General features: G+C 43.5%; 1 protein-coding gene across 2 annotated transcripts; it reads right to left on the reverse strand.

Moving 5' to 3' along the window:
• Positions 1-865: 865 nt before the first annotated feature.
• On the reverse strand, positions 866-23858 carry acsl3b (acyl-CoA synthetase long chain family member 3b). 2 transcript variants are annotated; one of them, XM_080725438.1, is made up of 15 exons: positions 23647-23858; positions 15756-16303; positions 14084-14261; positions 13261-13370; positions 12389-12527; positions 11489-11639; positions 10589-10712; positions 6440-6511; positions 5783-5922; positions 4080-4252; positions 3645-3719; positions 3336-3527; positions 2959-3073; positions 1598-1755; positions 866-1219 (listed from the first exon to the last, which is right to left on the reverse strand). In XM_080725438.1, the coding sequence occupies exons 2-15, from the start codon at positions 16104-16106 to the stop codon at positions 1062-1064; spliced, it is 2136 nt and encodes a 711-aa protein (XP_080581564.1). In that variant the 5' UTR covers positions 16107-16303; positions 23647-23858; the 3' UTR covers positions 866-1061. The 2 variants fall into 2 exon arrangements, with proteins under 2 accessions (XP_080581564.1, XP_080581565.1); XM_080725439.1 differs by lacking the exon at positions 23647-23858 and adding an exon at positions 23353-23447.
• Between the last annotated feature and the right edge of the window lie 3627 nt (positions 23859-27485).

Below are 27485 nucleotides of genomic sequence, written 5' to 3' on the forward strand. Positions count from 1 at the left end.
GAGATCACAGTCACACTGATGCGTAATTTATACCTGGCCGTGCGCCGTAAATAGGAGATCTACACGCTCACAAACGCAAGCCGGTAGTTCAGCCTATTTTAGGCGCACGGCACCGAGGCTCGAGCCGTCCCCCTACCAGGATATCTGCACTACAAGCAAAGTCCATAAAGGAGCCGGGCTGAAGAGACAGGAGGAGGTTAGGGCACACGGATGTCAGTCCCAAGCAGGTCTGGTTGTGCAAAATGTGTCATTTCTTTCTTTCTTTCTTTCCGCCTCGAGTCACGCAGACATCCAGAACCTCGGACGCCAGCGGTCGTCATAGCAACTGAAACAGCTTAAAAGAGAAAACCGTCGAAGAGGAGAGCGGCCCCGCGTACTGCGTCCGTATGGATCGGCTCGGGTTATCGAGCTCCTTCTGCTTTTGGATCTGGATCGACAGATCTCAAAATGGATTCAAGTGTTTAACTGACCCCCCCCCCCTCCCCCCTTTTCTCTCTCCGATCGAATGTTGTGGCAGGGCAGCCCAGAGGGCGAGGTGCTTGGGTTTGGTTTGGTGTCTGTCTGTACTCTGTATGTCAGTATGTGTGTGTGTATGTACGTACATACGTACGTACGTACGTACGTACGTACGTACGTACGTACGTACGCGTATTATTACCTGTATCTATGAAACCCTCTCAAGTGAGAGATTCTGGTAGTGGCTTCTGTCAGTATATGTATATACATATTTATATATACGTTTATATACAGCATATACGTATATGTATATATATAAATATATATATGTATATCGTCACTGTCAGGCAGAAACCTCGCATCTCCAAGTTTCACATTTGTATGTTTTTTTCGCAAAGTAAAGCCCTGCTTCGTCATACAAGGCCGTCGCACAATAGTAGTGAAAACAGCCGATCTACAAGCACACAACGCCTCGCGGTGCGAGGCGTTGTGTGCTTGTAGATTGGCTGTTTAAACCAAAACGAACGGTTTTGGACATACAAGGTTTCCACCCGCCAACGACGACGATATATCTGTGTGTAGGTATGTCGGCGTGTGTTTGCGTGCTATTTGCCACCATACATCCTCTCAATGTCCTCCTGGTAGTGCGACTTGAGCTCCTTGCGTTTCAGTTTGAAGGCGTCGGTGACCAGGCCGGTCTCCGGGGTCCAGGCCTCGGCACTCAGACGGATCTTCTTGGGGATCTCAAAGCGCTCCAGTTGACCTGCAGGGGGCGGTACAGTGTGGCACACATTAGAGCGGTGTTATTTTTTTCAGCAAATTTTGATTTAGTCCTAGTCTTTTGAATAACACACCATTTAGTCTTAGTCCTGTCTTCTGAAGTCTTCTGAAATTGTTTTAATATCAAAATATTTTCCACTACTTCTTAAAAATTTGTTTTCTAATTTATGGGATTTCTTTACTTTTTCTTTGATTTCTTCATGAAATTTGGAAATGTTTTTTGAAAATCTTATGAAATAATAATAAAGAACTAAACAAAATGTAGGATACCAAAAATTAAGGGACCCATAAAAATGTGTCTGCGAACCACCAATGGGTCCCGACCCAGTGCTTGGGAACCAGTGTTGTTCTCATTTCCTACCTGACACGGCGGCCTCCGTGACGATGCGGAGGACCTCCCTCTCCATCTCGGGGTTGTTGCAGATCTCCTCCATGGAGCCCTGAACATGTTTCTGGTCCGCCAGGGCCATCAGCTGCTTGTGGTTTGGCACCACGAAGCTTATCACGTACGACTGGTCACTGGAAAATAGAAAGAATGATGATCAATGACTTAACACTGCTGTGTTTTTTCGTTGCGTTTTGGAATAAACGTTTTTCAGGCCAAGGAGAGAGAGAGAGAGAGAGAGAGAGAGAGAGAGCAAGGGACCCAGTGGCGACAGTTAAAGAAGAAAGAAATCGACCCTGGTCCGAAAATAGATACGAAACAGGCGGCAGTGTGCAAACGTGATTGACATAACGTGAGGTAGATTCTTTTTATTTGCGTGTTCCGAAATTCGCTCCGATATCCGGCCGGAAAAACGCAGCAGTGTGCAAAGACATTTAGTGCTGGTTGGAGTAAAAAGGGTTTCCGCTTCATTAGCCTCTGGGAGAAAAGACATTGAGAAATAGAACGCGGCACTGTGCTGGAAACGTCACACACACAGTGACACAAACTAGCATGTAATCGGTGATGAGCAGCGCCCAGCATAACTGAATTAGGATGAATGTACAGTCATAATGCAAATGATCTGAAACAGTTACAGAGTAATGACTTTTTTAATGCCTCTAGATCAGCGGTAGGCAACAGGTGGCCCGTGGGCCAGAACTGTCCCGCCAGCGATAATATCTGTCCCGACAAATTATTTAAATCATAGGATATGGACGGCAATATCTTTGAATTGACAACCGGGTAGGATGAACAAATGGTTCCATTTCCATGCTTTGAATGCTATGATGTCACTGTCAACTTCACAAACCAAAGCTGTGTTTCAAATGCCTTAAATAATACATTGTTTCTCTCCGTTCTAAGGGACCCTGTAATTACTTTGTATATCAAACTTTGTAATTAAAGTGCCACATTCAAGGATGAGGCCCGCACAAAAACGATTACATTAGTATTCTGTGTGCACCTGATTCCACATGCTTTTCTATCAATTGTTATACCACACACATATTACCTTGTATAACAAAGTAAGGTAGTTATTATTATTTTATAAAAAGTAGTTTTTCCAGGCCCACCGCTAATGTCTTTGAAAAAGTTTGGCCCGAGGCCAAACTTACCATGTTAATATGTTATGTGGCCTCTCAGCTAAACAGCCACAGGGATTTCCTGCAGTTATTTTGTATTGTGGTAGCATTTAGGACCAACGGCTTACAGTACAGTACGTACAGCTAAAAAGTGAAACTGATGTTGTGTGAATGAGGGGTGAAGTAGCGATAGAACAGGGAACATCGGTCTGTTACCTGTTGGCATAGGCACAGATGTTGTCTATAAGCGAGCAGTTCTTCAGCACAGCCTCCACCTTTCCCAAAGAGACGTATTCTCCTGCCTGCAATTTCACCAGGTCCTTCTTACGATCTACAGGGGGAGAACACAAGTGGAAACCATGTCGAGTAACTGTTACTTTTCAGGATTCAAATTCAAAAATAGCAAAAGTAGCAGATCTACAAGCTCAAAACGCATCGCTTTAAGTTGCTTTTCGAATTTGCGGATCTGCTACTTTTGATGCTTTTGTGTGATGCTCTAGTATGATCAAGTATGCCGTTAATTTACGGAAAAAAGTAAAAAGATACAGAGACAAAACACTGCTTTATTTTGATTTTTTTTACAGAGCCCTTACCAATGATCTTGACGCAGCCGTCGGGGTGGACCTCGCCGATGTCTCCCGTGCAGAACCACCGCTGGCCATTCTCGTCCACGAAGAAGTCTTCTCGGTTCTTGGCGTCGTTCTTGTAATAACCCATGGTCACGTTGGGCCCGCCAATCAGAATCTCCCCCCGCGGGTTGGGCTTATCTGTACTGTAGTAGCCTCCTGGAGGGAACAGCAGGCTTTGTATCAATAAGAGCTGAGCAAAGAAGGCAAAAGTATACAGTATATTGTCTTGTTATTTGTCCACTCGGCTGTTCCATGCTCTCAAGTCCAACTCACCCTCTTCCCAGTCCTTGAGTGTGATTTCCGAGCAGACGAGAGGAGCCCCCACACGTCCTGTGCTGTAGTCCGACACTGAAAACACACAAACACATACCATTAGCATGTTTAACTAAGGATTAAATATCCTACGCATTCATCAGAAAACCACTGTTCACGCACTAACCCCCCAAAACTAAGACACATTATAATAACAGTATGTAGTGGCCTGGCCTCCCTGTCCGTTCTTTAGCTATCCATTTGTGTAGTTTGTGAACTTATCACGATCACTTTATAACATAAATCTTCTCTTCTGGGGGCGTTTGCAGCCAAATACATATCAATTTGGGGTGTACTTGACATGAAAAAGAATGAGAACAACTGTTCAATCTAGACAATCAAGTATTTAAAATGTCCTTCCCCCTTCCCTCTGCTAGAGCAATGTGTTTATCTTACTCTCGCTGATGGAGCCTGCTCCACAGGTCTCGGTGAGGCCGTAACCCTGGCCCACGGGGCAGCACAGGCAGATGTTCATGAAGCGCTGCGTGGCGGCAGAGAGAGGAGCGCCTCCAGAAAGCAGCACGCGCGTCTTCCCTCCCAACAGAGAACGCACACGTTTAAACACCAGCCTGCAATGGAAAATGAAAAAACAATGAGAAAAGCGGATATTAGAGTCTGGCAGATACAGTATATCAGCCATAGCTTTTCATAAAATGGTCAATAACCAACTGATACTCAACTTAAATATTTGAACATATACAAATGAATGTAGGTACCAGAGATTGCGTTAGACCGGGAATTGCCGGATTTGACCGATTTTTTATGACAAAGACCGGAAAATATAAACCTCATCGGACATAAGGACCGATTGAAAATGACACGGCAGTTCATTAATATCACCGCAAATCCCTCTCTCGCTTTTTCTCAATGTCTCTCTCTCTCTCTCTCTCTCTCTCCCTCATCACTCTCTCTCACATGTACGTTTGGTTGCACAAAAACACACGGGTTAAGCTACACTTTTTCCTGTTAATAATAACCTGTGTGAAATAAGTTGCATTGGGAGGTAAAGGGGAGACACTTTATTGTGAAGGTAAGACAGGAAACGATAGTTGTTGCTAGGTTGGCCCTAGTTGTCGGTTTGTTATGTTGTCGCTAAACTGAGCTGCATTGGTTTGGACTGACTATGAGCGCGCAGTTTAAGTTATACATGATGAATGACAGCCAAAATAAGTTGTATTGTCAGAACAGTTTAGCCTACATTAATTTGCGAACGGGGGCGCTGGGGGGAGAGAGAAGACAGCAGTCCATTTCAGCGTCATGTTGCAAAGTGCAGCTGTTTACCCATGGGAATTATGGAATACACGCAGGACAACTAACAACCCATATAAAACAAACATTGTGCACTCGATTGAAGTTCTTTATGAGGAGATGTTATGGAAACTGTACAAGATCACCACCAAAGCCTTTACAACCTTCCCAAAGTTGCATAACATAGATGCATGGACATCGTGATTCGTGACCACTCGACCATACCAGTGAGTAGTCTATAATTGATTAATTTCTGGACAGATGAATTTCTGGACAGATGAATCTATCAACCCATGAAACATTTGCGCAGACCCCATGCACTTTCAGACTATTTCTCATTATTCTGTACATGTGTTGTTGGCCTCGATGCAACAGAAACGACTTGTTATGAAACCATGCAGTATGCGTGCAAACACACAGCCTGAGCCTGCGCGAGAATAGTCCAATATAAATTAATTCCCTTATGCAAGATGAAGATGAAGATTTTTGTACAGCCTACTACTCCTTTACATTCAATCCGTTCAGTCCCAACTATACAACAGGACTTAAACTGTTGTTATTGGCTATGTTTTTGCACCTGCTTGTCATCCATGCATTACAATTATTATGTCCGGTATTTTTATCAGATGTCCGATAAATTTTAATCATGCCGGTCACGGTGACCGGCTGTTAAAAATCCTAGCGCGACCTCTGGTAGGTACATACGTGTATGTTCAGAGCAGAGTTATAAAATGGTCTTAATGAATGCATGTAAAAACGTAAATTAACAAAATTGTCAAATCTTACAGACAGGGGTTGTGGATTAAAAAAGGACCCTTGTTTAAGGCATGTGATCTGTACGGTACTGTTACCTGTCACAGAGTGGCGTGCTGTAACCTTTGGAGATCTGCTCCATCTTGTAGTTGTAGGCCAACACAAAGAGTGTCCTCTGGAAGCTGCTCATCTCCTCCACCTTGGTCATCACATTCTTATAGATACGGTCCATGATCTCCTACACAGGGCAGGTCGGCCCAAAGGAAATAAGTTACGTAAACTGTGTTTGGAGCTTAGGAAACCATTTTGCAATTTTAAGTTCATTTATTTTAATATTTAACAGGGACAACGGACACTTAAGTTCGGTCCTAGAATTAACTACATAGCTAAATCCCACCTGTTAAGGGCTGACAACAAGAATGATAGCTAAAAGATAGCAATAAATATGTACCGGTAATTTAAATTGTGGATGGCAGAGTCCACGCACATATGACATCATTTGGATCCCTTTCAGAGTGGTTTGATGAATGATAGACGTCACGGTCAACACTCACGTTCGTCATGTTTACAGAATGTTATCGTTCATCATCGTTCAACATAGATGCACACATCAATATCTTTAGTTATCTTTATTTGTAGTTATCATTCTTGATACGGACAGCCCTTAGTCCCTTCATAGCCCTTAAAAGGCTTGATCTCTAGAGACAAAAGTAAATGTACATCAGTAAGTGGGGCTTGTGTGATAAGAAACATACCGGTACGGCAGCCATGAGTGTAGGTTTCAGCACGCTGGTATCTCCTTTACTGCCTTTCTTTATCTTGGTTGACTGATGAATAAAAAAGAAGATAAGACAGAGAAAAGAATGTGGGCGCTCAGTAATACAGTATCTGGCTTAAAGTCCTGTTCGCAATTTGGTGTTAGGGGAGTTTCTCACCTGAGTCAGTGGGTCCCTAGACATGAAAAATCACTGAGGTGCTCGTCCGCCATAGTGCCAGGAATGGCGCAATGGCCAAATCAAATATGGCTGCCATCGGCTATGATGAAAATCCAACTTTTCTGTTTCTGGGTGTATATGCACATGTAATACCTCTATTTGGACTAATTGTGGTGTGGGGAATTCATTTCTGATATTGTTTTGACCATTTTGGGTGATTTGGACCTCAAAAGGTTATGGTCAAGGTCATTTTGCTATTCCGAAGACCGTGGGCCATAACTTGGCCATTGTTAGGAGTAAATACAGGTGCAGTAGGTCTAAATCAACTAATGCTGACATGTATAATTCATTTCTGACATTGTTTTGACCATTAAGGATCATCTTGTCTTTGAAATATCAATGTCAATGCCATTTTTCAAAAACGATTTTGTTCATTACTTGCACTTTTATAGTATTTTTTGTAAGTTTGTCACTATTTTATAGTAAGTTTGTTTTGTTTATAACAAAAGACATACTAGTGAGAAATACAACAAGTAAACATTCACATTTAACTTTAAAGGGGGGTTTTAAATGGGTGTTTAAATGAGCAAATAAGACTATTTACGAATAAAAGTGACAAATAAAATCACACAACAAAAGCACACACAAAATTAAATAACAATTTCCCTCAAAGTGCACCATATTGTGATTGTGTGCATCCAAGTTAGTATGATGTGTTTTTACAGGATGGATTTGCCATTGTTCCATGGCAAAATATGATGCACCGATATCCATCAGCAAGGCAGCCATATCCTCGAGAGTCGAAGTGTTCCTTGCATCCATCCATGTTCCATTGGTTCTAGTCTTTCCTCAGGTTCCTTGGCTGTTGCAAGCAGGTGGCAAGACATGCACTAGAAAGGTGCCTTGTTGGTATCAGCAGTTGTACTTCTCTGCTACCAATGCTGTGTCTTGTTCTGTCAAGGTCTTTGCCTCTCCAAAGTGTGTTAGATATTGTATTTGGTCAGAAGCCATAGCTGCATGCTTAGTGCCCACCTGGCCCATGCAGTCATCTCCAGTTTCCAAGGCATATGTCCCCTGATCACTGTCTTGGCTAGTGGTGCTCCAAGATGAGAGACTGCTTGATGCTGTAGAAGCATGTGCCGCTGCACACCTAGTGCCATACTGCTACCAGATCTACTTAATCCCCAGTGCTTGGAAGTATCACTACGACAACTCTCTGGGGTCCACTCATAATCCTGGCGACCCATTATTCCCTCCATTAGGTTACGGTTATGGGTAGGTTTAGTTATAATAGGGCCAGTTGACTCCACAATCCACATGTACCAGCAGCTTGGTGACAGCCTCCTCAATCTAGTTCAATCTTTGGGATCTCTTCACCTCCAGCCCTTTTTGCAGGGAGCCACTCATCATCATCAGAGATAACAGACGCACCCATCCCTCATCAACTTTACAAATTCTGGGTGTCTGAGGAGAACACACAGCTCTCCAGCTGTGTGTTCGGAATATGGTGTCCATTCAAGCTTGTGGCGATGTAGGTAGAACGGCTGCCTTGGAATCTGGAGGTTCCAGGGTCGATTTCTGGCTCCTCCTGCTTATTTGTCGAAGTGTCCTTAAGCAAGACACTGAACCCCTAACTGCTCCCGGTGAGCACCTTGCATGGTTTCATGGTGTGAATGTATGTGTGAATGTGTGTGTTAATGGGCAAATGTGAAATACATTGTACAGTGCTTTGGAGAAGAGCGCTATATACTGTAAATGCAGTCCATTTACCATTATCAGCTCTGTTGTCTCTGTTGATGATTTCGCTAGTGGAGAAGAGATCCCAGACATTTTGAATAGGATTGAGGAGGCTGACACCTGGTGCATGTTCAGCCTCCATTATAACTAAGCCTGTCCCTAACCTTCACTAACCTAATGGTCAGAATAATGAGATGTCGGAAATATGAGCGGACCCCAGAGAGTTGTTGTCTCCTTCACATTACTGCTATATTACACCCCATATTTCCAAGCACTGGGGATGAAGGAGATCTGGCAGCAGTATGGCTCTGGTGAGACTCACTTCTACTGCATCAAGCAGTCTGATCTTGGAGCACCACTAGCCAAGACAGTGATCAAGGCACATATGCCTTGGAGACAGGAGATGACTGCATGGGCCAGGTGAGGATTAAACATGTAGTTATGGCTTCTGACAATATCTAACAAACTTTGGAGAGGCAAAGACCTTGACAGAACAAGACACAGTATTGGTAGCAGAGAAGTACAACTGCTGATACCAACAAGGCACCTTTCTAGCGTGTTTCTTGCCACCTGCTTGCAACAGCCAAGGAACCTGAGGAAAGACTAGAACCAATGGAACATGGAACATGGCATGACATAAAGGCTTATCCTGTTGTCCAGGACAAGTGCCCATACTATGGAGTGGAGGGAGCAAGGGGGTCATTAGCCGTCCTTTTGTTATTATTTCAATGTATGACATTTTTATCCGGACAAGTGACTTTTGTCCCCGGACAAGTGAATGGGAAATATACTTGTCCAAAGGACAACTGCCTCAAAAAGTCAATGTCAAGCTCTGATGGATGGAAGGAGCACTTTGACTTTTGTACACTCCTGCCATGTCTGAAGCAAGACACTCGACACTGATGGAGTTCTGTGCATCATATTTTGCCATGGAACAATGACAAATCCATCCTGTAAAAACACCTCATACTAACTTGCATGCACACAATCACAATATGGTGCACTTTGAGGTAAATTGTTATTTAATGTTGTGTGTGATTTTGTTGTGTAATTTTATTTGTCACTTTTATTCGTAAATAGTCTTATCTGCTCATTTAAACACCCATTTAAAACCCCCCTTTAAAGTTAAATGTGGATGTTTACTTGTTGTATTTCTCACTAGTATGTATTTTGTTATAAACAAAACAAACTTACTATAAAATAGTAACAAACTTACAAAAAATACTATAAAAGTGCAAGTAATGAACAAAATAGTTTTTGGAAAATGGCATTGACATTGATATTTCAAAGACAAGATGATCCTTAATGGTCAAAACAATGTCAGAAATGAATTATACATGTCAGCATTAGTTGATTTAGACCTACTGCACCTGTTTTTACTCCTAACAATGGCCAAGTTATGGCCCACGGTCTTCGGAATAGCAAAATGACCTTGACCATGACCTTTTGAGGTCCAAATCAACCAAAATGGTCAAAACAATATCAGAAATGAATTCCCCATACCCCAATTAGTCCAAATGGAGGTATTACATGTGCATATACAGAAAAGTTGGATTTTCATCATAGCCGATGGCAGCCATATTTGATTTGGCCATTGCGCCATTCCTGGCACTATGGCGGACGAGCACCTCAGTGATTTTTCATGTCTAGGGACCCACTGACTCAGTTCAGGTGAGAAACTCCCCTAACACCAAATTGCGAACAGGACTTTAAGCCAGATACTGGAGTACAGAGACCTGGCTTCATGCACCAAGGTGTCAACCTCAATAATAGATGATCTCTGATCGTAATGCAACCAGGAGAGAGAGCTTTAACTACATTACTTCAACAGATAATTAATTGGATACGTGATAAGTTGGGCGTGTGACGTGTGTGTTAGGGATGGGACGATAAGCGATAAAAAACGCGATAATCCTATCGTGGAGATTTAATTTATCGTGATATCGCCCTCCGTCATGTACTGGGGCGAATTCACCTTTTATTTGCCGAGCTGCATCTCCGGTACAATTTTAACCCTCTATAATTAGAAGTTACTTATAATATACTCGCGACGCGTTGAGCTTGTAGATCGGCAATTTTTTGGCATATGTTCCTCCCCAGGATAATGGATTTTGATTATTGCGATAATATCGTAAATCATGATTTCTTTTGTCACAAAAATCGTGATATGACATTTTCATATCGTCCCATCCCTAATGTGTGTGTGTTTGCGTGCATGGCAGCAACACTCACCTGGTCGGCTAGTGTTTGTGGTGAGGAGTAGCCAATCCGGCACCCATGAGAGATACACACCAGTTCGGCACTGAGCTCCAGAACATGAGCCAGGGGCAGGTAGCCAATGTAGGTGTCCGTTTCACTGCCGGGAAACAGAAATAATGACTGGTTAATAGCCATAATGGATACCGAGGAGCTAAAGTACCAAATGTGCAGCCAGTAGGACAATAATGGCAGGTTTCCATATGGCACCACCTGCACCGCACCGGGCGCCACATTTGCATTTGCGGTCGTTTTCCATATAGAAGGTTCCGGGCCTTTTGAGGCCAAACAGGTGCCAAAAAGTGCGCCAATTTTGTGTGCCGAGGTTCTTTTGGTGGTGAACCAGAACCGAATGGTGATGTGTAAAGTTTGAGACTACTGATTGGTTGGAGAATCTTTACAGCAGTGTTGCAAGCACAAAGATGACAACTTGTGCGGTATGCAGATTTGAGTTCGCAGGTCACGACTAAACACTTCGTCTAAATACAGCATGTCCAATCTTTAGATATTGATACTTAGTTAGAACGTGCCCACTTTGTGAATGAAGCCACTGCACTACTGTGTATACAGTATATACGTTATGTGTGTGAATGTCCTAGTGTGGTGCTGAACAGAGATTAGATCAAAACTATGCCCCAACTTTCACATAACCAGACTTTCATGGCCAATGGTGGTTCTTGTGATGTAAAAAAGATAATATATATACCGTATGTGAAATATATAACATGTAATAATTTTAGTTTGGAATTCTGTTTAAGCATGAGCGAGAGACTGAATAGGTAGAAAAGGCGAAAACAAACAGCTGAAGGCAAGGAGAGAGAGGGGAATAAGGGAGGCGAGTGGTCTGAGACAATAATTCATATGGCATCGGCGTACTTAAGATTGGGGATGCGCTCAGCCATGCCGGTGATGCCAGCGATGATATTGCTGTGGGAGATCATGACGCCCTTGGGGACGCCCGTAGAGCCGCTGGTGTACATGATGACCGCGATGTCAGAGGGCGCTGGATGTCTGCGAGATACTGCCACTACAGAGGATGACAAGGACAGGAGGTTAGATACACTGACACTAAAGAGTAGGGATAGAGCTCGAAACAAGGGGGCCAAGCTTGTTATGGAGCATAGCGGCCCATGACATCATGTTTAAACAATCAAGACAAGAGCCGATCAAGAAATGATTACAGTACTATTCATAGTATAAAACCATTTAACACTTATTGCACACTAATGATGAATGGTTGTTTTATGATATTTAATGATATTTAAAAATAATACTTTTTACTTTTATCAATTGTCATCTTCATAGATGGTGGTCAGCCACAAACTCACAGTCACAACTACCGGCCAATAAAAAAGATACCAGTTTTGTTCCGAATTTGTTGTCTCACATCTTTCCACAAAATATTAGAAAACGCTCAATAGTGGGCTCTATAAAAGCCCGGCTCAATAAGCAAGATCGATAAGGTGTTCATTATTAATAAAACATGTATGATCTCCATCTTTATAGTGATCTCCATCCCCTGTTGTGAGCTCGTAGGTCTGGTATTTAAAATAATAGAAAGTTGTTTTAATTCATGGAAACGTTTTTTTGGGAACATTTATGAAATTCTTTAGAAAAATGGGCTTGGGCCCATTGTTTGCGAAATTCTGTCCTACTTGCTATAGACTCCCGTACTGTTCGACATCTACCGCTAACCGTTAGTGTGTGCTACGGAATCCTAGAGGCGCTACTCGAAAATGTAAGCAGAGCGCAACGAATGAGGCAGACGTTGCTTACTGTGTTCAGGCTGCGCTCCCATCTCCTGCACAGTGTCCATGTTGTAGACCATGATGCCCCGGGGCATGTCTGGCCAGCTGGTGGGCTTCCTGTCCACCACGATGATGTGCTGCAGCCTGGGCACCTTGGCTAGGATCGCCTGGGGGCAGGAACATGCAGAGAATGTTAAGAGAGGCAGGGGCTGACGATTTTAAAAAGGGCCTTTTGGTGAAAATAGCAGACCTCCAAGCTCACAACGCGTCGCTGCTGCGACGCGTTGTGAACTTGGAGGTCGGCTATTTTCAGTACTTGATACCAAGCAAAAAAAAAAGGCAATACTGGAGATGTGGTGTACATCATGATTTTCTACACAGTGAGGGCACTTCTTTCAACATAAGATGCTGCTTTCAAGTTCAGGAGTTTGGACACGGCAATTCTCTTGAATTCTGCATTCGGGTATGGCATGAGAAGAGGGCATTTGCATTTCTTTCACCATAGTAAAAACTGCATTCATGGTCTGGGGAGAGCGCACTTTTTACAGACGGATAAAATGGCAGGGGCTCAAGCCCCCTTTGATGTCTATGTGTGCACGTGCCTGCCTGGGAGATAAGATTGGGCGGGGTATAATTATTAAATGCAAACAGCGGTGAGCTCTTCATCAAGTGCTAATCTCTCACACACGCACGCACGCACGCACACACAAAAGAATTAGTGTAGCGCCACTGAATTTAATTAAATCCATTTGTATTAGAAATCAAACTGGTGGAGGTTTGCGCAACATGGCTAGATTGTCTAGCGGTATTGACATGGCATGCTAAACAGTCGGCGGAGGCCCGTAGGGAGCGTAGGGGTGTGCAGTGTGTGCACAGATGGTCGCGTGCCTGGCCGCGTACCTTGAGTCGGCTCTGCAGCAGGTCTTTACTGGTGATGATGTGTGTGACCTCCGTCTCGTTCAGGCCGTGTTCGATGGCCGCCGGTCCCAGGGTGGAGTACAGCGTCACCACTGTCACCAAGCACGACACAGACACAGTTGGAGTTGGGAGAGTCAGTCACGGTCACGTTACATAGCAGTGTACCCATTCAGAACGGGTACACATTATAGTGTATCATTATTTTATGCTTTAACTATTGAAAAATAGCAGATATACAAGCTTCGGTGCCGCGCTGCGAGCTTGTAGATCTGCTATTTTTGAAAAATCGTGAAAATTTGAATTTTGACCCGGTTCTATAAGTGTCTTTTGAATCCTTCTAAGGTTTTTTTTAAAAACCCATGTTTCTATGTCAGCAATCTGGCTTAGCCATCGTCAAAGAAAAGGTCCTTTTCACTTAACTGGAGCTCAGTTAGTCTGTTCTTTGAGAGACTACTATGTCAGCGGTTCTCAGACCTTTTCATGTGAAGGACCCCCAAAATGATATGTATTTGGCCACGGACCCCCATTCAACATATTTAGTTCCAGGGACCACCCAGAAGCAACATTTGAGTTACAAACGTTCGCTTTGAAAATACATATATTCAAAGATTTGCACACATTTTCACGATTTTTTCAAAAATAGCAGATTTACAAGCTTGTGAGCTTGTATATCTGCTATTTTTCACTGGTTAAAGCATTCAATAATTCTAGGCCTGAATGGATTAAGCATGTGCGGTTCTGGATCCAGGGTCACGGCTGATGCAGTGTGTGTGTGTGTGTGTATACACTTTTGACCACCACTCACGTGGGAAGTTGTACATGAAGCAGGCCTGCGCTGTTATCATCCACTCTGCCCTGGTTTCACAGAAGATCGCGATGTTGCACTGGGCTTTCTGTCCGAGAGCTGCCAGTCCACTGCCAAAGCACATGGCTGCCTGGTAGGCGTCCTCGTACGACAGCCAGTTATATTGCCCCAGAATTACCTAAACACACACACACACACATTAAAGTCAGGTTTTAAAATAGACTGCTGTGTTCAAGCGCAACTCTTCTATCAGCCACTGAACATCACCACTTAATGTCCGATACTGTTAAAATAGCAGCTCTACAAGCCGAGCTTGTAGCTGCTATTTTTTGCCTTGCAACAACAGCATACAATGTGTATAAAATAAGCACAATAGGCCTAGGCTATTTTTGAGAACTTTCCTCTAATGTCATGCCAAAAATAGGGACGCAGTTATTAGGACAATTGTGTCTGGTGATCATAGGGCTGCAGTGCATTTTCCCCCCATCCCTTCACCACAGTTGCTAGCCTAGAATAACCTTCAAATGGCGTCATCATAACTGGGAATATTCGAAGCCAGACCAGACCATATTTCTGCACTAGAATATGAAAAGAGGCGGAAGAAGATTAAGGCCATTTAATACAACACCGCGTGACGCATAGCCCTTGACTGTTGCTGGCAGCGCAGGAATTAATTATAAGCCACGGTAGCTCTACATGTTGAATTTGAAAGATGTCTGGTGTTATAATTACCATTCAAACAATAATAACACTGCTAATATCCAGTCAGCCAGCGCCCTCTGTGGAACCTCTGCTGACACTGCAGGCTGAGTTGAAGAGGCTTGCAGTGGGGGGACAAAAGAGCAGTAAAACTGCACTCTTGAGTTTGCTCCCCCGCCACCCACATTCCTCACACTAACCACAACCTCTCAGACACTAACCCCACTTCCTGCAATTCCACTGACTGACATTATCAAGGCTGACTGGGCAACGGGCAGTGTGAGGGACACAGATTGGGCGTGTGCATCGGTGTTGTAGCCACACAATTGTCCTTTTTAAAAGTAAAATGTCTTACTAAACAAAACTGGCATGTAAATCCTTGTCTTTGAGCGGTGCTACGTCTGGCTTTGTGTGCAGGAGCACGGAAATGAAGGAGAACTCCATGTATGGAGATAACCAACGGCATGGACAGAAGGGCCCATACAAGGAGATATGCACGCGTGTCTTGTTTGATACTGTGAGCAGTGCTCACTTCGCAACCTTTCAACCTGGTGTCTAGATTTTGGTAAGGTCATTATAGTTGAAAGTCATTATATTCCCCCAAACATTTCCCCAAACATTTCCAGACTAACATATCGTCGTTGTCGGGTGGAATCCTTGTATGTCCAAAACCGTTCGCTTTGCATGTTTCCTTTTAAAAATGATTTAAACTAGTGAAAACAGCCGATCTAAAAGCACACAACGCCTCGCGGTGCGAGGCGTTGTGTGCTTGTAGATCTGCTGTTTTCACTACTTTTGTGCGACAGCCTTGTACGATGAAGCAGGGCTTTACTTTGCGAGAGAACATACAAATTTGAAACTTGGAGATACGAGATTTCCACCCGACAACAACGAAATGGGGCTTAAGTATGAAGTGTGCACCGGCGACAGTCGACGCCATAAATTGTCCTCCGCTGAGGTGTCGTCTTCTCACCTTCTTGAAGATCTTGCCGTTGGGCTGTGGCTCGTCCTCCTCGCTCAGCACCTGCCTGGTCCCCAGGCAGTCCCTCTCGGGGAACCTGCGGGAGGCGTACTCGAACACCTTGTCCAGGGAGTCCACCCCGGGGTGCATCCACGCCGCCAGCTTCTGCTGGCTGTTGACGGCCCTGTAGGGCCCCGCCGGGAGCCTGCTGATGGAGCGCGCCTTGAGCCGCCGCGAGCGCTCCAGGTTGGCACCGGCGCCCGTGAAGAAGTACCACGGCAGGAAGGTGATGACGGAGTACACCCACACCACGGAGCGGAACACCTGCAGCAGCAGAGGGTTCATGTCCTCCTTCAGCTTCATCTCTACACAGCAGGAGGAGGGGTCGGAGGCGGTAGAGGCGGAGGGACAGGGGTCCGGGGGGGGGGAGTGAGTGTTCCCGCGAAACAGCCCGCCCGCTGCTCGCCGCTCGCCGGGTAGAGCGAGGACTCTCTGCTTTATCCTGAGGCCCGGGAGGCGGTCGCTGGTCGCTGGTCTTTGTGGAGCAGCAGCCCTGCGATCTGGAGACACAACGGCACGCTCGTTAGAAATACCACCTGAATTGAAGCTTTTGTTTTCAGCATGTTTGAGAGTAGAGTGGTTTTTAGTCTGAGGAAGAGCTTGGGAAACGTCACACACTTTGTTTGTTGCGATAATAAAGCACTTATCGCATTGGAGCCCTCTGTGTTCGAGCGTTTATTTATTTCTCTTTACCGAGAGTAGAGTCATGACAGCTGATGTGAGCCTTGACGCGCACACACACACATGCACAGATTGTACACGCACGCACGCACACACACACACACACACACACACACACACACACACACACACACACACACACACACACACACACACACACACACACACACACACACACACACACACACACACACACACACACACACACACACACACACACACACACACACACACACACACACACAGATAAATCAATGCTTGCTTGGCGACAAGGCCTATCCTTAGCTTGTTCCTTAATCAGCACTATTTGTCTCTCTCCAGTCCCTCAGGCCCAAGGGTACAAACACAGAGATACCAGCCTTGGGGTAGTGGGGATTGTAATTAAGAGATTCAGTGTTGCGGAGGAAGAACGGCACTAAATGACACCTTCTTTTATCTGACTGTTATCAAAACACTGACCCGATACTTATTTTTCCCCAAATCCTTCCGTTCCACCACAGGTTAGCACAGGGTTCCCCGATTAGTTTTCCCCAAGGGCCGAATTATGTCTAGGGTACCAAGCCGAGGGCCAAAACATTACAGGGGGCGACGGTGGTGTTCCCGCTACACCAGTGACCGTTCAGATATCGTCGTTGTCGGGTGAAAATCTTGTATGTCCAAAACCGTTCGTTTTGCATTTAACATTTTAAAAACGATTTAAACTAGTGAAAACAGCCGATCTACAAGCACACAACGCCTCGCGGTGAGAGGCGTTGTGTGCTTGTAGATCTGCTGTTTTCACTACATTTGTGCGACGGCCTCGTATGATGAAGCAGGGCTTTACTTTGTGAAAAAACGTTAACATTTTGATATACAAGGTTTCCACCCAACAATGACGATATACTAGTGTTGTTGCTGCTCTTATACCACCATTATTACTGGGGTTGGTGGGGGCCGGACAGTAGCCCCTGAGGCCCGCGGGCCGCCTATTGGGGAACCCTGGGTTAGCAAGTGTACCATAATACTCTTTTACCACCTTCAGCAGACTCGACCACTGTTACGGTGTCTATAGAGGTCTCCCTAAAAAATACATCAGAAGACTGCAGTTGTAACAGAACGCTGCTTCTCGATGCCTTACTACAAAGAAAGTGGAGCATATCGCTCCAGTTCTTAAATCCTTACACTGGCTCCCTGTGTGTCAAAGGAATTGATTTCAAAATCCTATAAAGCTTTAAAAAGTTTATGGCCAAAACATATTTCTGATCTTGTACGATATCATGAACCATCCAGACAGCTCAGGTCATCTGGGAAATATCTACTTTCTGTTCTTACAACCACAAAACAAACATGGGGAAGCAGCGTTTAGTTTTTAATGCACCACACAATCTGGAACAAACTCTCAGAAAACTGCAGGTCTGCCGCCACTCTCATTTCCTTGTTGTAATGTGCCATACAAATGAGATTGCCTTGCCTTGCCTAGGAGAAAAATGTGCCGTCGCAGCATCAACACCATTTGGGTTTGACTCGCTGTTGCTCCTGAGTCATACTCTCGGGATGTACTGCTGTAACTGTGCCTTTGAGTGAGGTCTGAGTCGCCTGACAGTGTTTCAGCCAGCTGGCTTAGGAAGCCATTTCTGGGCTATCGATGCGAGTCGGGGGGTGTAACTAGGTGTATCCCCACTAGACAGTGAACCTGAGCAAGTAGCAGCGATACATTCCACAGCTGAATGGGGGAGGTCTGCAGGTCAGGAGAGTAGTAAACCAGCGACCAATCGTGACAGTGCTATAAGTGACCCTTCCCCCTTAAGGAATCTAACACTGACTGATGAGACTGAGAGGAGAGCTACGCCTAAACCTTCTACTAGCCTCGACTAGCCTTGAAGCTGCATTGCACCTCAGTTATGATAATGAACCCTTTGGGTATCCATTGGCTAGAGCGGTAGACTTATTGATTATATTACAATCATTTTAAGTCATTAAAACACACCCACTGTAGGCGTTTTAACAAATTAACTGTAAAGGGGCCAGGATAACACAAACATGTTTCAATTGTGATTAAAGTAGTAATTTAACCACTTATTGTGCGATGGTGTCTCGCTGCGAAATTAGCCGACCTACAAGCTCACAACGTGTCTCGAAGTGACGTGGTGAGATTGTAGATCTTCTATTTTCACTCTTTTTGTCCATTTCCACCTATATGTGACATGCCCAAAATAGGAATCCCAGGTTGAATGTGGTTAACTTCGACCATTATGTTATAAATTAATATCTTTGGTATATAGAGGGCTATGCTAAAAATGAACTGTTGTTAGACTAATTGCCCAGAGATTGTGAGTGCCAACAGGTTAACTGATACCGTTCACCTGCACTGCCCCACTCCCTGCTTATCCAATTCAAAGGAGCTTTATTGGCATGAGAAAACATACATACACTTAGGCCTGTCACAATTATTACATAATCGTCTAATCGCAATTATTTTGTCAATCGTTTCCATGTTGAAAAATGTTCATACAGGCCTATATTCAAAAATGTTCATAAAAAGTGGAAAAAGCAGATCTACAAGCTCACAACGCGTCGCATCGCGACGGGTTGTGAGCTTGTAGATTGGCCATTTCCACTATCAATGTTCTTTTTAAAGTATAAAGTTGGCAAATATGTCAGTCATTTCTTTGTATATTTTATGTGTCATATCCGCCATGTGCAACTTCAAAGCCTACAAGCCAAACAGACATGTAATTGTCAATGACAAAAACACAATTAAATCATTAATCGCAATTATTTGAGTGACAATTAATCGTCATGTAAATTGCTTAATCGTGACAGCCCTACATACACTTATCCAACCCCCTTTCTGCTGTATAGAAACACCACAACGACCAGTAGCACTTCGCAACCAGTTGTTTCCTCACAGCATCAGTTACCTGAATCTTGCGACAGATGTTGCTTAAGTTGCTACTTTGTGACACGTCAATCGGCGCAATCAGTTTTCAGACCAAACATTGGTCGGGTAATAGCGGGGGTGAACCCTCCCTCTCTCACAGATCGAGCTCTGGTCTCACTTTCAAGTCGCATGACGGAAACCGTTACCTAACTACAGCAATCTGAGATTCTAACAATGCGACTGCACACCGGCCACAGACATCGCCACAACTTCAACTTTACATGGTAGATACTTCCTCTATTCACAGCATGATACATCAAATGTTGTCTACAAGTGTCAGTGTCTGTCTGACACAGAACAGTCTGTTTAGCCTTCATGTTACGATAACTGATAGCTTGTGATGATTTCTACATTTTGATTATATTATTGATTATTAGAGGAGGTATCCCTATGGAGGAGGGGGTATAAAGTGAGACACAGAACACTGAGTAAGTGGAAATATAACAAAAATGTATTCTCATAGCAACCTAAACACAGTCTGCCTTGTGCACTAGGGGTCATGTGAGCAAAACATGATCCTACGTCTGTCTTGTGTGTCCAATATTTGCAACATTAAAATGGGTTTCTTGTACCTTCATCACATCAAATATGATACTTCCCAGTGTCGAAGCAAATAATTCTACCTAGTGTTAGCATTGAGTCTAACAGCTCTACAGTGCCGAACACTTACGATTGAATCTTATGTTTATTTTCTATTTTCTAGAGAAAGGGAGAAAAGAGTCAAGGAACGACATGCAGCAAAGGTCTGCCAAGCTTGGAAATCGGACCCGGGAATCACTGTCAGGCATCAGAGCCTGTGGTATGCCACCTAACAGTGCAGCGACGCCCCCAAGAATCTTATCTTCAAGACTTGGAAGCGCATCTTCACAAGACATACACACACATCGCCAAGTAGAGTGGCACAATTCATTGAAAGTAGTCAAAAGGTTTGATTTTACCATTCGTTTTTTCTTGTATAATTTGCCAACTACCTAACCTGTAGTCCTGGTTTCCACTCTCCCCCTGCTGCGCCAGGGGAATTGGGGAGCACCTGGCTGGCTAGGGGGAGGTAGTATAGAAACCAGGACTACTGCTCCACGTCCACACAGAAAGGCCCTATCGCCAACCCCACCTAGGGTGTGGGTGCTGATGACGCGGAGGGAGGAACACGCCTCCAGTGCCCACAGCGTCCCCCGGCAGGAATCGAACCCAGGATCTTCTAGCTGTGAGGCGAAGCGCTAACCACTGCGCCACCGTGCCCCCTGATTTTACCATTCTTAATTGTATGGATCTCAGCAACTATTCTTATCTTATTTGATCACCTGTTGCACCTTGCCCTCATGTTATCACGGTTACAGTTACACCCATGGGTGTACCATCCGGCTCACAGAGGCACAGTGAAATCACTGAGACCATTTTCCCAAAAACATGATGGTGCCGGGAAGCACAATGAGCAATGAAAATGATCAAAACATATTGTCCCACAAGAAGTAATCATTATAAACAATTATGATTATGACATTAAGCAAAACAAACAGCTAATTGGGATTATCATTTTAGGCATAATCATGCAGCACTAATACCTAATAGGCTTTCCTCAAGATTCTTGTAAAAAAAACATGTGCTTCTACAACAACTAGGTGCTGGACATAAAAATAATAGAAGCAGGTAGCATGCATGGCAGAGCCTTCCTTCTTTAACCATGAGCAGATCTCACTTCTATGCTATGACATGTAGATGTTCTCGTGGGGGCCAGAACTTGCAAGTAGGTTAAGATGATTTTGGAAAGTATGTTATGACAACGGAGGGGAAAAAAAGGTCTTCAAATACTACAGCAATTAGACTCCCCTCCTGGGGAAGGAGGCTGCTAAGACAGTCTCACACATGGCCATATGCGCATGCGCACACACGATCACATTTGGCACATGAAGGCAGGCAGGATAACCAACTAGAGGCCTGTAATCAAGTCCACACAAAAGACAATTCAGAGCCAGAAATGCGGTTGTGTCACTTTTGAAACTGCCCTTGATTAATAGTACCACTACCAATCATGGTATCGGTATCAGCGAGTATGACAGTCAATGCCATTCAGATACCACGTAACTTATCACATGATGATATGTCATTTACAGTTATATTTTGAATACTTCAGATGATTTGCTGTATATATTTAGATTATTTACTAACTTTAGCTGCATTTTAACGAGTATTAATAATGATTCCTAGATCATTGGTTCTCAAACTTTTTACATTTCAAGGACCCCCCAATGTCCCCATAACTCTGAGAATGTACAAATGGAACCAAATGGAACCATAGCATCCACTTGGTTCCATTTGTTCTCTCCAGAGCTACAGATCTGTAAGGGTCCATTTGGAACCCTCTCATCGCCCGGACCCCACTTTGAGAACCGCTGTCCTATATGATTTTAAGTTACACACTGGTATTGGATCGGTACTCACAGTCAGTCAGTATCCACCGATACACAAGTTGTCAGTATTGGAATCGATGTTGGGAATGAATACATTTTATGAGTTGAGTACATCAGCTCTACTACCACCTTCTCATAGTGTATAGTCTCACTCTCACCTTGCCACCCGAGACCTGTTCCACAGGAAGGTCCACTTGCTTAACTGTACTGTGTCTAGTGTACACTGGTAGTAGTAACAAGTTGAACACATCCCTCTACAAAGATATGTCTGAGTGAAACCGGTTTTCATTTTATAGCACTTGAGGCTGCAACAGAACAGTTACTACAAGACAATGGCTTTGTTCTCATAGTCGTGTTACAATGCAGTAAAAACTATGCGTTTATATACATATAAGAATGTAGTGAACAGTGGAGGCCAGATCAGACTAGCTGTGGTAAATAATAGCACTGCTTAGTGATAATAACTCATGTGGTGGTTGGAGTACAGACTAGTATGGATCCTATAGGACCGTTGTGTTATACATACTCGTGTCAACATTCATTGATTCACCCTCATGACCGGCTTTAAAGATCAACACTCATGGCTTTCTCTGATTAGACGTCATACTTCACAGAAGCAGCCTATATTAATGTTCAATCCCACAATGGCCACACACAGGCCTATCAATCTACAGTATAATCGATCAATAATGTATCCAAAACATCCGAAAGGAGCGAGGCAACAACATGATGCGAACTGTCTTTCTTTTCCAGAAACTTCCTTAGGCCGGCGGTTCTCAAACTTTTTCATGTCAAGGACCCCCAAATTGACACTTATTAGCCCACGGACCCCCCATTTGAAGAGATATGCCAGGGACCCCTATTAGAGAAGATTTTTACAGCTCTAGCAGTGATTCCATTTTAATTTCAAGGACCCCAAGTTTGACATGAGATAGGCTACAGACCCTCATCATAATGGTATTTCTATCTCTGAGACCCCAATTTATATTGTAAAATCTATGTTAATTACGGGTCCATTTGGTTCCATTTATACACTCTCTGAGTTACAGACCCATAAGGGTCCTTTTGGTTACTAACTATCATTTAGCTGGGGACCCCTTGGAACCCCCTCAAGGAAACCTGGGGTCCCCGGACCCCACTTTGAGAACCAATGCCTTGGCTTAGGCTAAAGGCTACTCAACAATAGATGAGCAGATGAATGAATAATCAATAGACGTTATAGGTAACACATTCTGACTGATTGACTAAGGGCAGTTATATTTACACATAGCTTGTGGTGTCTGTATTTAATGTAATATCATCATCATAGCATTTGCAAGCGATCAGTTTCTTAAAGAACTCAAGAAGCCATTTTCTTCCTCCACGACATATTGAGGCTGCTATTAGGACTAAAAAGCATCACCATCAGCAGCAGAAAGCAACACGCACTAGCAAGCAAATGGGAAAGCTAAATGTGAGCTAGCCCACGAGCAGGCTAACCCACCCCATACCATACAGCTGTTGATTCAATGCAAAATCATAATAAATCGTGTGAAATTACGTTTTCCGACAGCATCAGCCGGAGGTCGGCGTCCTATTAAACGTGGACGATCGGCGTGTTGTTATTAGGTTTTGTTGATACAGCGCGTCATAATAATATCACATTTATTATAGTCAAACATCTGCAGCAGCAGCAGCGGCGGCGGCAGACAACACAGGCACAACAAAACATCCCATCCTCCTCGCCTCTTTATTAAAATAGCCGATCTACAAGCTCACAATGCGGCGCGATCGCGCCGCATTGTGAGCTTGTAGATCGGCTATTTTCAACAATACCCCTAGGCATCCTCCTCACCTCTTTATCAACCAACCGCTACTTCAGATCCGCTGCATGGAGGAGAGCGAAACAAAGTGTATTTGTCATATTTATTGTATGACATTATAATAAGCCATTTATAATAATGGCGTATCCTGTTTTGAAAGAAAACCTATAAATTCTGACCTGTTGCAATTAAAAAATAGAATGGAATTGTATGACAATAGTATTTAAAAAAAGAAAAAGAAAAACGAAAGAAAAAGAATCTGAGAGCATCACCAGCAACCACCGGGCCCTTCCGTGCGTGTTTATCATGCCGGAAGTGACGACGTCGACGTCGAGACGGTTACGTCTGCGATTCGATTGGTCGACTGGAGGTGGCGCGTGCTTGAGGCGGCCGCGTGACGTCAGCGGGGGTTACTTTCGGTCACAGACACAGTTGAAGGCAGGCTGTGGTGGAAGAAGAAAGTATACTCAAATGTTTTACTCGAGTAAAAATACCTAGAAATACTCCGTTACAAGTAGAAGTCCCGTATTAAAAAATGTAGCCTACTTATCTTGAGTAAAAGTGTAAAAGTAGGCCTATTGGCATCAAAATACACTTAAAGTACCAAAAGTAAAATAACTCATTGAGCCGAATGTCCCATTTCAAGTTTTTAAATGTATAAAAAAATATTTTGAAAATAGCAGATCTACAAGCCCACAATGCAAAACGAGTTGTAATGTATATTTTGTAATAATAATACAAATCGACAAAGTAACTAGTACGTTTTCAGAAGTAGAGTAAAGTACAATAGGCTACTGGCCACTGAAATGTAGTGGAGACTAGTAGAAGTAAAAATTCTACAAAATTAATGGAAATACTAAAATAAAGTACAAATACCTCAACATTGTACTTAAGTACAGTATTTATTTTGAGTAAATGTAGCCTAGGCTATTTAGTTACTTTACACCACTGTGAGCTGTGTGGTTGGTTGTTGTACAACTGCTGGTTTCGTTTCGGAGTTCGACATCGAGACGCATCGTCGTCGAGTTTGGACAGTACCCGCTTCAGAGCCACCGAACCGAAGCATCACCAACCATAGACTAGGTATGAGAGAGGGTCAAAAGTGAAAAAACGGCGCCCCCTGTTGGTAACTTGTACCTTCTTGAGAACAACTGATTGATTGGGAAGGTGCCAATTTAAGTAGACCACTGTAGAAGAGGAGGGGTGTTAATCTCATGGTTAATCTTATTCTTATTTGAAAATAGTTTGTATGAATGGGCGCCCAAGTTGACGGTAAAACCTCCAGCAATTGTAAAACCTTCAGTATCCCTTAGTATAAGTTAACTTGTAGGCCTGGTGGTAGCTTATTGTGAGTTAATTGAATTGCCAATGTGTGCTATGTGTTTTGGTAGCCTATGTCTCACTCCTTATAAAAAGGAGCCTGCAGGTGACGATAAGGCTCAATTGATACACAGGGATCAGCTTGAGTGAGAGCTGCCAGGGCCCACTGCAGTAAGGATATGCTAGCTACTGCTTTTTGTCTGTTTAGGACGGTGTTATTCCTAAAAGTTGTCTTCAAGTGTGTTTATATTTTGACCAGTTTAATTTTTCTTCTTTGCAGAGGCTGCACTGGACTGCTGGTGTTGGAGAGGTGCAAAAAAAAAATAATTAATGAGTAGCCTATGTTTTATTAAATGTCATTCCCATAATCCCTATACCCTGGAGTAGAGTTAGGCCGTATGTACAGCATGCATCTTATCTTTTCTTTTTTTTTGTTTTACTTTTAGTAGGACTAAACGTTTAGCTGAATAGTCAATACAAGGCTGGAGAGTTGGTGTGTTATACAGTGCGTACATTTTAAGCTGTATGCTACGCACATAATGCTGATATATGATTTCTTACATAAACTAAAGTATAAAAAACATGCATTTATATGAATTATTCCCCTTTTCCTTGCTGCACTTCCACTGTCACACACCAGAGGGAGTGCGAGGAAGTAATACAAGTTTATCATTGAAAGGCTATTCTCTCCCCAGAACCTCCTGAGGAGATGGGCCTATGACACAAAGTGAGAGAAAACACAGAATCCATTGCTTTAATGGGAAACCAAAACCTCATAATATGTATGCTTATAAGAGATACACATATGTGCTATTTAACCTTTTGAGTCATTCATGCTAATAACAATGTTATTATTGTCTCCATCTACCCTCTACTGTATACCCCTCTTCCCATATAGACGGTGGTATTTTCCCCTCCGACCTCTGTGGGCGTCATTGTGCCACTGTGTAAGATTCCTGTGCTTCTGTGTTTCCCCTCCGGGAAATCTTCTGAAGCACAACTCGCATAATGGCCAGGTAAGGCCCCTTTTGACACACTGACCCTGGCCAATCACCCCTATACACTCCCTGATCCTCAGGGTGTTTGCACGCTTGTAAGGCCATATGTGTGTGTACAGACCAGATGTAGGCTGCTGGCGAACACACATGACCATGCGCGAACACTTTGTCTTTAATACACCCCCACCCCCAAACACACATACACAACCACATGATGACATGAGTCATGTCAGTGTGTGTGTACACACAGGGTGCTCATAATAGCCAGCCTAGGGCTATGTCTGTGAGGTCATCTTGATTGGACACAAGCCATGAGAGGGCAGATGTTACAAGCAACGGGAAGACTTTCATCTTCTCTGTCAATTATGTATGTCCAATCCGATGATGACATAGGGACACATGCTGTGCACACTTAGGGATAACCTCAGAAGGTGGGGGGCGGGTGACCCAGGAATAAAGAGAGGAAATATGTGCTATATCCTGGGACAGACTGTCTCTGAGAAAGGGTGACTGACCTCTATAGCTTCCTGACAGCGTGCAGAATGACCACTGGAGTGTCCCCTGCATGGCAGACAACCTGACAAGCACTTGACTAGTGTCATCCGGTTTTGCTTGATGGTGAATGACAAGTCTATCTTTTCTGTCACAACTGATACATAATCGCCTGGTCGCAATTATTTGAGATAATCACAATTATTTTGTCATAATCCTTTCCATGTTGAAAGATTTTCGAACAGCAGATCTGTAAGCTCACAATGAGGCACAATGCAATATGTTGCGAGCAAAAAACACAATGAAATTGTTAATCACAATTATTTGTGTGACAATTAATTGTCAGGTTTGTTTGATTATTTTATTAGACAAAAATGGAGAACAGTACAAGTCAATACAATATAAAGGTAGTACAGTACAAGTACAGTTAAACACCCTGCCTAAAAGGAACATCCCAAATAAGTCCTTTTACAGTCTTTTTTACGTTGGAAGTCCTTGGTATTCAATTCATGGATTAGGTAAAATGTCATGATCGTGGCAGCCCTATCTTGTCCTTGACATCCTTGTATTACAAATATTGGAAAGACAAAATTCCTGAAAAGTAATGGGCACTGAGTTAGCTACGTTATAAGTAAAAGCTAGAAACAAAATGTATTTGAATACAAACTAGATTATAATGCCACTATATTGCCAATGTTACTGGCCCACTTTTTACTGCTTGTTATTTTTAATAGGCCATCATAACAAGCATAATTTAAATATTGTCATGCAACAGCTTTGCTTGCGAAAAACTTGTTTTCAACTAAAACAGAAGCTACAATGTCACACATCAAAGTATACATTTGGGTTTGGTTGAAGATTGGACAACTTGAGCGTTCCCTTTAACAACAAGAGAGAGATGATTCAGCACGATTAATGCATTTCATTATTTTGTGAACGGAATAAGCAGAATAATGATAACCAGTGAGCCTTGCCTGTATGTCAAATTGTGCTTAAAATATGCCTGAGGAGGGGAAGGGGATTGGTGGTGGTGGTGGGGGGGGGGGGGGGGTCACGGGGGT

The sequence above is a fragment of the Nannobrachium achirus genome, assembly GCF_963921795.1.
Source record: "Nannobrachium achirus genome assembly, chromosome: 5".
Taxonomy (NCBI): domain Eukaryota; kingdom Metazoa; phylum Chordata; class Actinopteri; order Myctophiformes; family Myctophidae; genus Nannobrachium; species Nannobrachium achirus.